The sequence below is a fragment of the Triticum urartu genome, chromosome 7A (genome assembly GCF_056163025.1).
Source record: "Triticum urartu cultivar PI428250 chromosome 7A, HENAU_Tu73, whole genome shotgun sequence".
NCBI classification, from domain to species: domain Eukaryota; kingdom Viridiplantae; phylum Streptophyta; class Magnoliopsida; order Poales; family Poaceae; genus Triticum; species Triticum urartu.
In genome coordinates this window covers 47,445,245-47,459,365 of record NC_141879.1, presented here as the reverse complement: position 1 = coordinate 47,459,365, position 14,121 = coordinate 47,445,245, and the positions used below count along the sequence as shown (strand labels likewise).

Sequence of the window (14,121 nt, the reverse complement as noted above, 5' to 3'; positions counted from 1 at the left end):
AAGGTAACAATGGATCCAACAGCATAATGATACCAAGCCTCACTATCGATGGCATATTTTCTAATCTTTCTAATCTTCAAGCGCATTTTCTCCATCTTGATCTTGTGATCATCGACGACATCGGCAACATGCAACTCCAATTCCATCTTCTCCCCCTCAATTCTTTTCAATTTTTCTTTCAAGTACTCGTTTTCTCTTTCAACCAAATTTAACCTCTCGACAATAGGGTCGGTTGGAATTTCCGGTTCACATACCTCCTAGAAAAAATTTCTATGTCAACTTGATGGGCATAATTTGTCATAAACACGAAATGCAACTAGTTTTAAAAGAGAAAATATATACCACATCCGAATCATAACAAGGACGAGGGCCGACGGGGACGGATATCAAAACCATGGCACTATATGTATAACAAACAACGTACGGGTAAGATAATTATACGAGTAACTATATATCCAAATCACACAAACATCAATTTTTATATAAAATTTCATGAACAAGAGGCTCACCACAAGGTGGTGCTGGCGACGGGACGGTGCGGGCGATCGACGGTGGTTACGACGGAGATTTAGAAGGCACTAAGTAAACCACACCTACATATGCAAACTAAGTGTTATTTTTGACCTCAAATTGCATATAAATCAAATACTAGCACATATATATATATATATGTATATATATATCCTCCCAAATTACTAAACTCACAAATTAATCACTATATAAAGCATTGCAAGAGCTAATCTAGCAATGAGAGATGAAAGGACAAAGTTGCTAACCTTTGTGATCATTTGAATGGATGGGGGCCTTCAAATCTTGACAAATTTTGGGCAAAATGTGTGATGAGCGCGAGAGGAAGAGGGGAAGAACAGAGAGGAAAGGGGAAAGGGGAAGAACAGAGCGAGCTCGGGTGGACGAAGGGTTTATGTAGGACGACCTTTAGTACCGGTTCGTGCCAAGAACCGGTACTAAAGGGGCTGGAGGGGCCCCGGTCTGACAACATCCTGCCACCACTCTCATTAGTACCGGTTCGTGGCACGAACCGGTGCTAAAGGTTCGTCACAAACCGGTACTAATGAAAGCGGCCCGGCTAGCCGTTGGAACCGGCACTAATGTATACATTAGTGCCGGCTCAAATATAAACCGGCACTAATGTGCTTCACGTTTGACCCTTTTTCTACTAGTGCGCAGTTAGGAATGCTTCATCCCAAAACTTTAATGGCATAGACGCAGCAACAAGAAGGGAGAAACCTACATCAACAATGTGCCTATGCTTGCGTTCAGCGGAACCGTTCTGTTGATGAGCATGGGGACAAGACACGTGATGAGAAATTCCTATTTGTTGAAAAAAGGAATTTAACTTCTCATACTCACCGTCCCAGTCCGATTGCATGGCAATGATTTTGCTATCAAATTTTCTCTCAACTAGGGCTTGAAAGTTTTGGAATACTTGAAAGACATCGGAACGTTTTTAAGCAAATAATCCACGTGTACTTGCTGTAGTCATCAATGAAGCTTACGTAATATGTGTGTCTACCAACGGAAGAGGGGGCAGGACCCCACACATCAGAAAAATAAGTTGCAAGGGTTTTGTTGACACACTAGTAGAAATAGAGTAAGGCAATTGATGACTTTTTGCTGTCTGACAAGCATCACAAATAGTTTCACGATCATGCTCACCGGCGAATGGGAGCTTATGTTTACTAAGAATTTGATAAACAATAGAGAAAGACGGATGGCCTAAACGATTGTGCCATCGTTCTGAAGAGACCTTGAAGGCTCCATGAACTTGTTTATTGGACTTGCAAAACTTGGGAATCAACGGATAGAGACCTTGCACACATCTACCGCGATAGAGGACCCTCCTTGTGACCTGATCCTTGATCAAAAAGAAGAACGGGTGAAATTCTATGAAGACACCATTATCAAGAGTGATACAATGAACAGAAACGAGATTCTTTGATGCAGCGGGAACATGTAAAACGTCTTTAAGCTGGATATCACAATGTGGGGTTTTAACAGTAGACTGACCAACATGACTTATCATCATACCTGGAGCATTCTTTGCCGTGTTGATCTGATCTTTGCCGTGGTATCTCTCATGCATGGTCACCTTCTCGAGATCCGAGGAGATGTGCTCGTTGGAGCCCGAATCAACATACTAGTTTGAGTCGGGACTACCATAGGAGATGTCTGCTGCAGCGGCAACACGCTTCTTCTGGGAGTTGTCCTCTGCATAGCGCCATTTGCATTCTTTTGCAATATGGTTAGTTTTTTTACAGATCTGACATTTATTTTCGTACTCTTCGTACCCAGCAAAACGGCGCCCTTGATTGTTGTTGTAGAAAGGGCGCGGAGGGCCGTTGTTGTTGTAGTAGTCCCCACCGCCGCCGTAGTTGTTGTTGTAGTTTCCACCACCGCCGCCACGGTGACCGCCGCCACTGTTGCTGTGATTGTTGTTGTAGCGCCGTCGCCGCCGCTGCTGTTGCTGTTGTTGTTGCCGCCCTTGGGGAAGCCGCCGCGGTTGCCTTTGGAGAAGCCACCGCGCCCTCAAGAGGCGGCGTTGGCGGATGTTTTGAAGGCACCCGATCCAGAGCCGTGGAACATCTCCACCCTTTGATCAAAGTTCGACACCATGCCGAACAGATCATCAACGGAGAGAGGCTCGGTGCGGACATCTAATGCAGATATAAGAGGTTGATAGTCCATATTGAGGCCAGAGATGAGAAAAGAGATTAACTCCCCCTCGAGAAGCGGCTTTCCAGCCATGGCAAGTTCGTCTGCAAGCGCTCGCATCTGACCAAAGTAGGCTGCGGCAGATTGGGAGCCCTTTTGGGCATTGGAAAGGGCAGCACGGCAATTGTCTGCACGTGATCTGGATTGAGCCGCAAACATGTTTGGGAGAGAAGACCAGATGGCATGGGATTTTTCTAGGGAAGCGGCCTGTACTAGGACTTCTTTGGAGAGGTTGCGGAGCAGATATGCCACAAGCTGTTGATCTTGAATCAACCAGGCGGAGTAGGCTGGGTTTGGTGTGGTTTGATCTTTTCCTTCTGCGTTTTTGGAGGTAATGGTGGCTGGTGGTTCTGGGACTGTTTGATCAAAGCATCCGAAGAGACTTGCCCCTATGATCTGAGATCGGGCTTGGACTCGCCACAAAACATAGTTTGTGTGAGTAAGAGGTTCTGAGATTGTATTGTTTAGGCCAGAGGAGATGATTTAGCTAGAGGAAGACATGGCGATGGGAGATGGGCGAAAGTTGAAGATGATGGCTAGATGAGATGGAAGAGGGAGGCTCTGTATACCATGTTAGGATTCGTAGAAGCGTCTCAACTGTCATATATGACAGCCCGCGGTTATATATTGATTGGGGCGAGGCCAGCTCTCGCAGAAGCATACATGATTCGGTTGCAACAACCAGAAGAGATACATGGAGATAAGGGAGTACAAAGATAAACATAAGAGAAAGGAGATCTCCCTAATTACCTAAGCTTGTGCGCCAAGTTCCTGGATGCTGAGCGTGACAGAAGGTTGTTTAACAGAATTGAGTCGGCGCTCAGCAGCCTGCTTGGCAAGCACATCGGGAGGAGTCTCTGCCACAGCCTCGTAGACGGAGGCGCGCCCCACCCACGGAGGAGGCGGCGGGGGGCGAGACCAGTTGATCTGGATCTCGGCGCGAAGAGGAGGCAGCGGGCCGTTGGAGAAGCTTCGGGGATGAGCAGCAGCGATGCATACCTGGGGAGGGGGGCTCTGGACGAAGGAGGAGGTAGGGGCATGGACCAGGAGGTGGCCGGAGCGGCGGCTGCCGGGAGGTCAACGCGACCGGCGCTGTGGATGGGGGACTGGGACAGGAGCCCAGGTTATTTTCTGATGTTTCAGACTTCAAATTAAGGGTTATGCTCGTTTCTTGCAGATATCAGAAGAATAAAGTTGGTAAGTTCACAAAATGGCTTCGATGATCAGCTTGCGGTAGCATTAGTTTGCAATTTTGTATAGTGCATATGAATCTCTGCTTTCGCGTTATCTTGAGCACCACCTGTCATTTTCTCTCCCCGGTCATAGACACACATGTCTGATAACTGTACCACCACAGGACAACGATGTCGTTGTCGGCAGCTTGTCAAGCAAACTCAAACAACAAAATCAAGATTGACAAACACAACCCAGATTAGTCTCTCAATTGTACAAAGACCATCATTCATACCACTTAATCAAATCTTACCCGTATGCCCATCTCACGGTTCAAGCAGCTCAAAGCACAAAATTCCACATCAATCCAGGATTATTGTCATTCTACAACCTTTCGCACATCAAGCAACGCCTTATTGAAAGATAAACACATTTGCTGGATCTATTACACAGGCAGCATGATCAAATGTTAAAACCCATAAACTTCCATTGCCAGACGTCACTACCAAGACAACGATTCATAGCAAAACACACTATGAAGACACGAGGGGATTGATTGGCCATATGACCAACTAGATCATTGATAGTGTGCATTGCCGTGCCCGCCCATTTTGGCGATAGAATAATAAGAATTTTCATAAATATATGTAAGCACTTGGCCTACTCATAAGCTCATAAATTAAACCATGATGAGGTTTGTTGGCACATCCATCCATTTATACAATAAAATGATATTAATTTCGCTTCGCATTCGCCATGCATGATGTGGTGTGGGCAGCGGCAAAGCCTGTGTCCTCATCGGTACGCGTGCTGCTCAAAACATGGCTTTCTGCTAGCCATGTTCGCCCTCGCCGTCGCGCCTCGTCGATCTTGACGGCGTTGATGTAGTCGGTGTTGGAGTAGCATGGGTTCTGCTTGGCTCGGACTTCTTGATGATGTAGTGGCTTTGTCGGGGTATGCAAGGGGTTCAACTCGCGGTAGTATTACTTGGTGGAGACCGGCGTCGGTGTAAAACCAAGGCGCGCTCATATCGGCATAGCCAGTGTGGTTGTCTCAGCTAGACTCCGAGTTTACGGCAGTCCACCAAAGCAAGGGAGCCGCTACACGGGGCCGCCTCCCACTGTCGCACCTTGTCTTCATGGGCTCCGGGTTGCGAGTAGCAGCATGTGGCATCGTCTTCTCCTTCGGGTCATGGACACCACTGAGTAGTGCCATCTTCTTCTTTGTGCTGCGGGCGTGTGTCGTCTTCATGACTCTGGGTCATATGCTCCATCTTGATGAGGTAAACATTGATGGCGTCATCCTTCAATCTCCACACCTCCATCCTTCATGGCACCAGCTTGATGATTAGCGTCGTCCTAGTGAGTTCCATGTCGCCATCCACCGCGGCACGGCGGCGGCATTCTCCCAAGCTCCACGCCTCTGTCCTGCGCGGTGCCGGCTTGATGAAAAAGACGACAGGCGACATCCAAGCGAGCTTTGTGTCGCCATCCTCTGCGGCACGCGGTGGCATTCCCGTGAGCTCCATACCTTCGTCTTCAATGGCGTCGTGTTGAAGAAGAAGAAGACGAGCGTCGTTCGGGCCACCTCCGTGTCACCATCCTCCGCGGCACCATCTTGACAAAGTGAATGTCGGGGGCATACCTCGAGCTCCACGACGCCAATCTCCGAGGAACGGCGGCAACCACCATGCGAGCTCCACGCCTCCGTCCTCCGTTCCAGCATGACAAAGTAGACGGCGGGCGTCCTCCTTGTGAGCTCCACGCCGAGATCCTCCGCGGCACCAGGTTGATGATATTGGCGATGGGCGTCGTCTTGGCGAGCTCCGTGCCTCCATTCTCCGCGGCACCGGCTTGATGAAGGAAGACGTCGGCGGCGTCCCTTCAGCTCCACGACGCCGTCCTCCGTGGCTCCGACTTGATGACTTAGATGACGGGCGTCGTCTTGACGAGCTCCCACGCCTCTATTCTTCATGGCGCCAGCTTGATGGAAGATCGGCGGCCTCGTCGCCAAGGGCAGCCACCACAAAGAAGTCCAACAAGCTGCGCGCCGGCAGCACCATCGGCATTGCCATCGTCTTCAACAGCGTCCTTTAGGAAGGTGGCGGCGGCCGGCGGCTGCGAGATCGCATGCTCCACAAACGTTGTCTCCGGTGCCGATTGTGTGATGACTTGCTCGTGCGCATGCATGTTGTATGCTAAGGAGAAAGAAAAAAAATAGATGAATTGGTTCAAAGTCTCACCCTCGGGGAACGTGAGCTTCATCATGGGATGTGTTGCTGGCTTGCTGCGCGCGTGTTGGCTGCGACGTGGTGGCTAGATGTGGTGAGTTGTGGTCTCCCTCCCGGTTGTAAGGTCCTCATGTATTTATAGGCTGGAGGTGGAATCATCGGCCGCCGCACGCCGGTGCAAACTTTTCAATACTTCTTCTTCTTGCACGCCTTGCACAAGCAAGGAAAGAAAATATAATACTTACCCTCTTTAAGTCATGCATGCCTTCCAATGATGATGAACAAAGTCGGTTTGCCTTCGTTTGTAAAATTGGGCAAACTTCCGATTACACGCACACGTCCGGTCATGCCTTGCACCAGGTATTCTTGTTTTTTCTTGGGATTGTACTAGGTATTCGGGTATACATATACACGCCAGCTTGCCGCGGGCCGAGATACCCGAATACGTATACATAATACTTGGCAAAGCTTGTCATATGAATGCCATACTTTTTTTTCTTTTGAACGTGCATGCATAAGATGTGTACACATGATAATAAGCCAATTATTATTACACGTGGGTAGGAGTACTTGGTACCTATGATCTGCACTTCAAATTCATCCAATATTAAAGAAAATTATGTGAGACCTTCAAAATAACAATAATAAAAATTTAACTAATAAAACTCATCGAACGAATGTCCCCTCGTCGAGTTGAGCTTGAGTGTGAAGAAAATCGAGGTTGACTCGACGAATACTTTTTATTCGGCGCATTGTTCATATGCGGTCTGGAGAGCAAACTCAGAGATGATATCTCCATGATGACGTACGCGTTGTTTTGAAGATGATTGGTTAATAATTATGTGATTAGTGTAGGCATATCCATCCACACTTGTGTTCTCTAGGGAGCTCGTTGGATCGAATAACATGCATGCTGCCAGCAAACAAAGCAACCCTATCATGTCTTCATTCCATGGCGAAACATCATGCCTTTTCCTAAAAACAAAAACAAAAAAATTTAGCAATCTCGTCGCGACCGTCTAGCTGCTACGGTGCCAGCCGACTTGATTGGAGGGTTTCACAGATTCACGCTGGCCGCACTGGCGCGTTGCACTGCTCCAGTGATCTCCTTGTGTTGATGTAGGCAAGGCATCGATAGACTGTCGATAGCTCCCCTTCATTGAATGAATCGCCACGCTTTTCACGGCGAGGCAATTTTGATGGTATGCCGGAATTCCATCGGCCTTATGGATGATTTGTGGGGTTGATGTTGCCGCCATGCTTCATTGTTGTTGGAGATGGGTGCCGGAGTTATATCGGCGCCACCTTTACAAGTGCACAGATGCCGCCTTCAAGCGCCCATCATGCTTGTCGGTGTAGACGATTGATCACCGGGACGTCAGTGGCGGCATCATGGATCCAAATTGTGATGGTCTGAGAAGAAGCGTGAAGATAAGAGGATAAGGGGGGTTCAAATTAGAGAAGATGAGAAGCGAAGTTGGAGTTGGAGGAACGCAGGATCCGCCTCGAGGAGACCAAGGCGAGGGTAAGCATCATTGTCGAGGAGAACTATGTGGTGATGGTGGATCTAACTACACTGGATCCTCTACAGAAAGAGTGGTGGGAGATGAGATGGGCGGAGATCATGCACGAAAGAAGTGTAGCAGCAGCTACTGATGTTGCTTCAGCTGCAGCTATTGCCGCTGCTGCAACAGCTACTGGTCATGGTGGTCGTGCTCTGGCAACCGGTAGCGATGGTATCGTCTAGGGCTCCGGTATTGCTTTACTTTTTTTTTGGAAAAACTTCTAATCTATTCATTTTTAATCATGGCAGTACAGCAAATACCAGAAATAAAAATTACATCCAGATTCGTAGACAACCTAGCGACGACTACAAGCACCGAAGCGAGCCGAAGGCGCGCCGCCGTCATCGCCCTTCCATCGCCGGAGCCGGGCACAACTTGTTATAGTATACAGTCGGGAAGTTGTCGTGCTAAGGCCCTATAGGACCAGCACCCCAGAACAGCAACCGCCGCCGATGAAAAATAACGTAGATCGGAAGGATCCAAACCGAAGACACACGAACGTAGACAAACAACGACGAGATCCGAGCAAATCCACCAAAGATAGATCTGCCGGAGACACACCTCCACACGCCCACCAACGATGCTAGATGCACCCCCGGAAGGGGGCTAGGCGGGAAGACCTTTATTCCATCTTTAGGGAGCCGCCGCCGTCTCGCTTTCCTGAGTAGGACACAAACCCTAACAAGATTGAAAAAAACGACTAAAAACGGAGCCCTCCCGCCGGCACTTGCCAGGATCCACCGCGCCTCCATGGCCCTAGGGCCACCGGAGACGAGGCGGACCTGCGCCGGCGCCGGCGAGAGGCACAAACCCTAACTTTCTTTCTTGGGGGAGGAGGAGGAGACGGGGACTACCTCTATTAAGTGGATGATGGGATTTCTACCGAAATCTTTTGAAAGTTTGAATAAGTACTTTGTCTGGCCCCATCTTCTAAAATATTTTGAATTTGCAATGTTTCAATTAGCTTTCGAATTAGTTGATGCATTCATCCTTTTCCCTAAAAAGCTTACAAACAACTGGAAATCTCTTTTGTGATACCTGAAAAGTGTCGGCGCAGACCAGATCCCGCATTGCGGTACAATTATGCGGGATCTGGTCTACGCCGACGCCTTTCAACGGCAGAAACAGCTTTGCGGTTTACCACTCGGGAGTAGGTTCCGCGAAATGCTGTATCTGCTAGAGTTGCTTTTACCTCCACCGTGTTTCCCAAACCTAATACTACTACAAGTATCTAAGCAATTGTATTAAATATACATAGAGAAACTACGAAAAAAGGGGATTTTATATTATGCCTACTATTTCCTGTTGTAAAACTTTCTCGGTAAACTACCTACTATGTTTTGTGATGTTTTTAATTGATCTGGAACAATTGGATTAATTTCAATTTGGACTGAAATCTAATTTTTACCTAATAATAAAGCAAATTGGATTTCTTTCGTCCGTCATGGCATTTTCCAGAAAAGTCACTGTCTTTTGTTGAAATCAATCCGCCGTCCGGATTTAAGTTACGCCCGAACCATTATTTTTCATTTTTTGAAACCCCCCCCCCCTGATGTTTTAGGTAATTCATCTGCGGATCATATTTAAGTCAAACAAATGCTTTTTAAAAGCATCCATATCTTTTAAACCGTAACTCCGATTTGAACATGTTATATATGAAATTTGATTAGAAAAATATGGAATATGAATATGAGATTATTTTTACCTGTTAAGTATTTTTAAATATTATTTTAAAATATATTTGAGTCAAACCAAATGATTTTCTAAATTATCTGTATCTTTTAAACCGTAACTTCGATTTTGACATATTATATATGAAATTTTATTAAAAAAATATGTGGAATCTAAATATGATGTTAATTTTACCTGTTAAATATTTTTAAAATATTGTTATGGAAGCAAACTTATAATTTATAGCGCAAGATTCATTTTTTTCATACCAGCGGCGATCCGGATTGTAAATAAACACCCCACTATAACCATATATGGAAAAGAAAAAATCGATAACTACACATGCATACCTCTGAAAAATGTCGCAGGGGAAAACAACATATTTCTCATCGCGAGAGTGAGAGAAAGTGAGAGAGAGAGAGAGTGGGAGAGAGAGACGCCTTAGGATTAACCATATTTAACACATGTTTTTTGTTGTTTTGTGTGAACACCGAGGCCATCGCCGGCGAGGGTGAGAAGGAGGATAAGCGGCAACACAAATATGATGCCTCGTAAAAATAAAGGAGATGGATCTATTGTGGTCTTGAGTGATGGTTGTTGAGTTAAGAGCGTGTATTATGTTTTCTCTCCCGTTGCAACGCACGGGCTCTTTTGCTAGTAACAAACAATTTGAGTTCTTTGGCAACATTAGTTAAATTTTATTTTTTTGATCAACGTTTTTCATTTTTTTAAACAAGTAAAATGAATATTTTGGGCGAAATTGAAATCCGAAATTGCTTGCCCGGTCTGCGAAGGACAGTTCCTTGCCATCCAAATCTCGTGCCCTGTAGCGCTGCCATGTATGATCATCCAGGAGCCGGGCACAATATTATCGTGTGTATAGCAGCAGCAGCACTCATGAAAATCTCACCCTGGGGAGACACGCCACCGATGCCCACTGTAGCTTTCATCTGCGGTCTGCCTCTCCTGCTAAGAACAATGAACCAGAAGGGCTCGGCGAAGCCCACGCCCCGTGCCTAGCTTGGACCATCCACAAGGCAACCAACGGGAGCAAGACGAGGAACGTCTTCTCCGGCCCGGCGTTCCACCGCTTGTATGGGCAGCTTCTTCCCCAACACCGGTTGCCGCGCTCAGCCGCCGGGTTCTCCTTCCTTGGTAAGCGCCGCCGCAATCCCTCTCTCCCACGCGAGACATGTTTCCTGCAGTAGTTCTCGCTGGACTTGTCTTAGTCGGCGTTATTGGAAGGTGATTTGACCCACTGAAGGGCCGCTTGATCAAAGCGGGCGGCATCTTGAGTCGGCGAACATTTTTTTTGGAAATTGGTGAAACAATTTTTCAAATTCACAAATATTTTTTTAACAAAATTTTTAAATGCATAATATTTTTTTGAATCAGTGAACAATTTATGAATGATTAACTATTTTGTATGTTGTGAACAGTTTTTTTATTCAGATATTTTCCATTCATGAATCATTTTTGAATTGGCCAAATTTTGTTCAATTTCATTAACATTTTTTAATACATGAACTGTTTTTAAATGATAATTTGTTTTGATTTCCTGAACATTTGTTTCAAAATTTCAAACATTTTTTGAATAAGCGAACTTTTTTACAAAATCGCGAATTGAATCCACAACATTTTATTTAAAAATTATTATTTTTATAACTTTTTATAGAGAAAAAAATGGAAAATAAAAAAATAAAAAACGAAATTTATAAAACAGGCCGCCTAGGTATGTGCTGCCCCAAAAGTGCACGCTGCGTCTTCTCCCAGCTCGCACACTATAGGAGGTCCCTACTGCATGGGCCAGCCCAGGTGAGCGATTCCCCTATATAGAACATTTTTTTATCACTTATAGGTAGCATTGGTGAGTAATATTTTGCAATTTTAGGCTCAATTTCTATGACGTTCCGACAGAATAGGTGCTAGGATTTTTTTTTGGGGGGGGTTAAAAAGAAAACAGGCATTACTGCCTACTAATGATCACTTTTGCGTATTGCAGTTTGCCATGGGTTTCTTTGCAAGTCTTGTAGTGTTCATGCTGCTGATAGCCCCTTCCAGGTAATGCCCGCCAGCAAACCTTTAATTTTTCCTTTACATACATATATCAAATGAAATATTTGTCTTGTTCCCTAATTAATTTCCTTTGCAGACAACAAGCATGGGGTCAGCCATCGTATGCAAGAACGTTCGAACTGGAAACAACCAATTACATTGAGGTGCCTATTTGGTTGGACCAAACGGCAGACCTCACAAGAGCATCACAAATAGTTTTTCACCCGGTATTACCGCCACAACAACTTCACCTGCCGCCACATCCATGGATCTTCCAGCTTCTAAGGGGCCTTCCACTACCTGGAGGAAATGGTCATGAAGCCATCGCGATGGCTATACGGCCAGACAACAGGTATTGGCTCGGCTATTTCACCTTTCGCACTGGTCGTTGGCATGCGTTTGCGGGAGCGGAGGGATTCTTCGAGAATCCAATTCCGCTGGGTTTCGACAGTAGCTACAAGACTCTGGTAGGAGGATGGAAGAATCTTCAGTACGTGCCATTAGGGAAAACTGCGGCAGAGCAGGCGGTTACAGCGCTCTATTGGTCTAACTTCGGAACCAAGAGAACAAAGAAAGCTCTTAAGAAGTCAGCAGCAGGACTGCTGGTAATGTTTCTCGAGGGCCACCGGTTTTTCCCCATCAGGAACCACGTGGAGCAACACTGGAATTCAGACAAGCCAGTATTCCTTTCTGAAAAACTAGCCCGGTTGGTGGTCAACTGGTCTGACATTAGCTGCTCAATATCATATTGGGCTGTCACCGGCGATTGGGCGTCCGGAGACGACGCACAATACCTCATTGGATTGAACATCGGGGTGAGCACCGTGGGGGAAGCGCTTTCAACTATCTACCCAATTCTGCAGGCAACATCCTGCAGGCAGTATCCATGATCCTGCAAAGGGGCCCCCAGTCAGTCACTCGACGGATGATCGAGAGAGTTAGACTAGATGCTGTGTGGTGTTGCTACGTACTAGGGTTGTTTTTATTTCAACAAATTTGCTTCCATGTATTTCCCTTTCCTTCAAAGTTGGCGACTGTGCCCGTCGGCGCTGTCCATGGCCAACAGCATTAGAGTAGTGTAGGGTTACTTTCTCTATCAGTGTATTCACAACCCTGTAACACCAACGGTTTAATTAAATTCTTCTGCAGTTTGCATCGTCCATTCTCACCTTGCATTTGCATAGCATGTCCTATTTGTAATACAAGTTACTCCTGGGACACTTGGTTTTTCCATTCCCACCTCTACCATACATTGTGGTCTAACTCTAGTTTCATCTACTGTTCTGGTGGAAACAACCAGGTGGTAAATAATTTTTAAATCACAAGAAAGTTACAAGCATATATTTGTTGCTACTTTCTAAAAATTGTTGTGGTGTTCAAGGAGATGCGCCTAACTGCTGTTTGATTGAATAGACAGGCCATCATATACGTTCTATATATTTCTACATGTTAGTTGATATCTTCTGTATGCAAAATTCTGCACTAGTCTTTTGGTATTATTAGGACTAGCACATATGCCCGTGCGTTGCAACGGGAGATTTTTATTTTTGCAAGAAGCATCGAGAGAGCTAATTGATGTGTCCATCAAAATGGTCTCCGCAGCGGTGGGGCGACATAGCGAAGAGTTGTGGTGTTCCCACGGGTCATGTTTGGCCCGCGAGATCTTCATAGTGGTGGGGTTGGTCGGTGTGGTGGGCACCACTCAACTCGCGCCCTTTTTTTCCTTCGGGTCCGCCTCCGTGTGTAGGTTAGGTTGCCTGCTCATTTTGTGGCTGCACGGTGACCTTCGGGGCATAGTTGTTTCGATGACACTCTCCTACAAGGGCGTAATCGGATGGATTACTAATTTAGTGAATCCCATTTCATTGCCATAATCGGCGCATAACCAGGTAGTCTTAGCGCTTACTTGCCTACATTTTTTTAATCAGAGCCAAACCAACATATCCTCTTTTATTGGCATGTGCCTGTAATTTCTTTTAATTATAGCCAACCAACATATTCTCTTTTATCATCGAATGGCAAGTGGAATGCACAACAGTTCGCGTCCGGGTTAGGCCACTGGCAATTAACCAAACGACATGTGTTTGTAACACACGAATAAAAATCCAAAACAACCACTGAGTTGAAAGATTAGACTCATGACCTCATTATCTCGAACACGTGCTGATTGTCATTCGAACAAACAGGTCTTGCTAAAAAATGGCCAAAACGAATGTTTAAGAAAATAATGTAGCGTAACAGTCGAAACATTTTCTCATTGTTTATCTTTTTTGAGATTTTCAAAAAATAAAGTAAAAATTATGAAATTCTGATTATTCTTCGAAATATGAACAATTTTTAAATCCTGATTCTTTTTCTAAAAAAATGCGAGCATTGTTTTTGAAAATTTCATTAAATTTTGAAAAATATGAACAAAAGTTGAAATGGTTTTTAAAATTTGACAAACATGTTTTGAAAACATGAACCACCATTTAAGAAAATAATTTTTTTAAATTTGTGAAAACGGAAACATGTTTTGAACATTGAAAACAATTTTTTAAACATGTTTTTCAAACACAAAGATTACTTTAAATTTTTGAACACTTCAATAAGCATGAATATTTTCGAATTTGTATCATTTTCTAAAATACGATTTATTTTGAAAATCTCAAACCGTTTTGGAAAACGTAAACACTTTTTTAAAAATTCGAACAT

The 14,121-nt window shown here is 45.2% G+C and overlaps 1 protein-coding gene and 1 long non-coding RNA gene across 2 annotated transcripts; one reads left to right on the top strand and one right to left on the bottom strand.

Moving 5' to 3' along the window:
• Positions 1-249: 249 nt before the first annotated feature.
• Positions 250-981, bottom strand: LOC147957556 (uncharacterized). The gene is made up of 3 exons (XR_015610452.1): positions 777-981; positions 510-593; positions 250-400 (listed from the first exon to the last, which is right to left on the bottom strand). It is a non-coding gene; the product is annotated as an uncharacterized LOC147957556 (long non-coding RNA).
• Positions 982-10,354: 9,373 nt separating this feature from the next.
• On the top strand, positions 10,355-12,565 carry LOC125518261 (ribosome-inactivating protein 3-like). Its single transcript, XM_087537766.1, has 3 exons — positions 10,355-10,527; positions 11,375-11,433; positions 11,525-12,565. Exons 1-3 carry the CDS (start codon positions 10,468-10,470, stop codon positions 12,315-12,317), a joined length of 912 nt encoding a protein of 303 aa, XP_087393892.1. The 5' UTR covers positions 10,355-10,467; the 3' UTR covers positions 12,318-12,565.
• The last annotated feature ends 1,556 nt before the right edge of the window (positions 12,566-14,121 follow it).

Bases quoted from the DNA above. Each gene is read 5' to 3' on its own strand.
- LOC125518261 (XM_087537766.1), top strand. From the start codon at position 10,468: ATGGGCAGCTTCTTCCCCAACACCGGTTGCCGCGCTCAGCCGCCGGGT. The intron at 10,528-11,374 runs GTAAGCGCCGCC...TGCGTATTGCAG, and splicing joins CGCCGGGTTCTCCTTCCTTG to TTTGCCATGGGTTTCTTTGC. The intron at 11,434-11,524 runs GTAATGCCCGCC...TTTCCTTTGCAG, and splicing joins CTGCTGATAGCCCCTTCCAG to ACAACAAGCATGGGGTCAGC.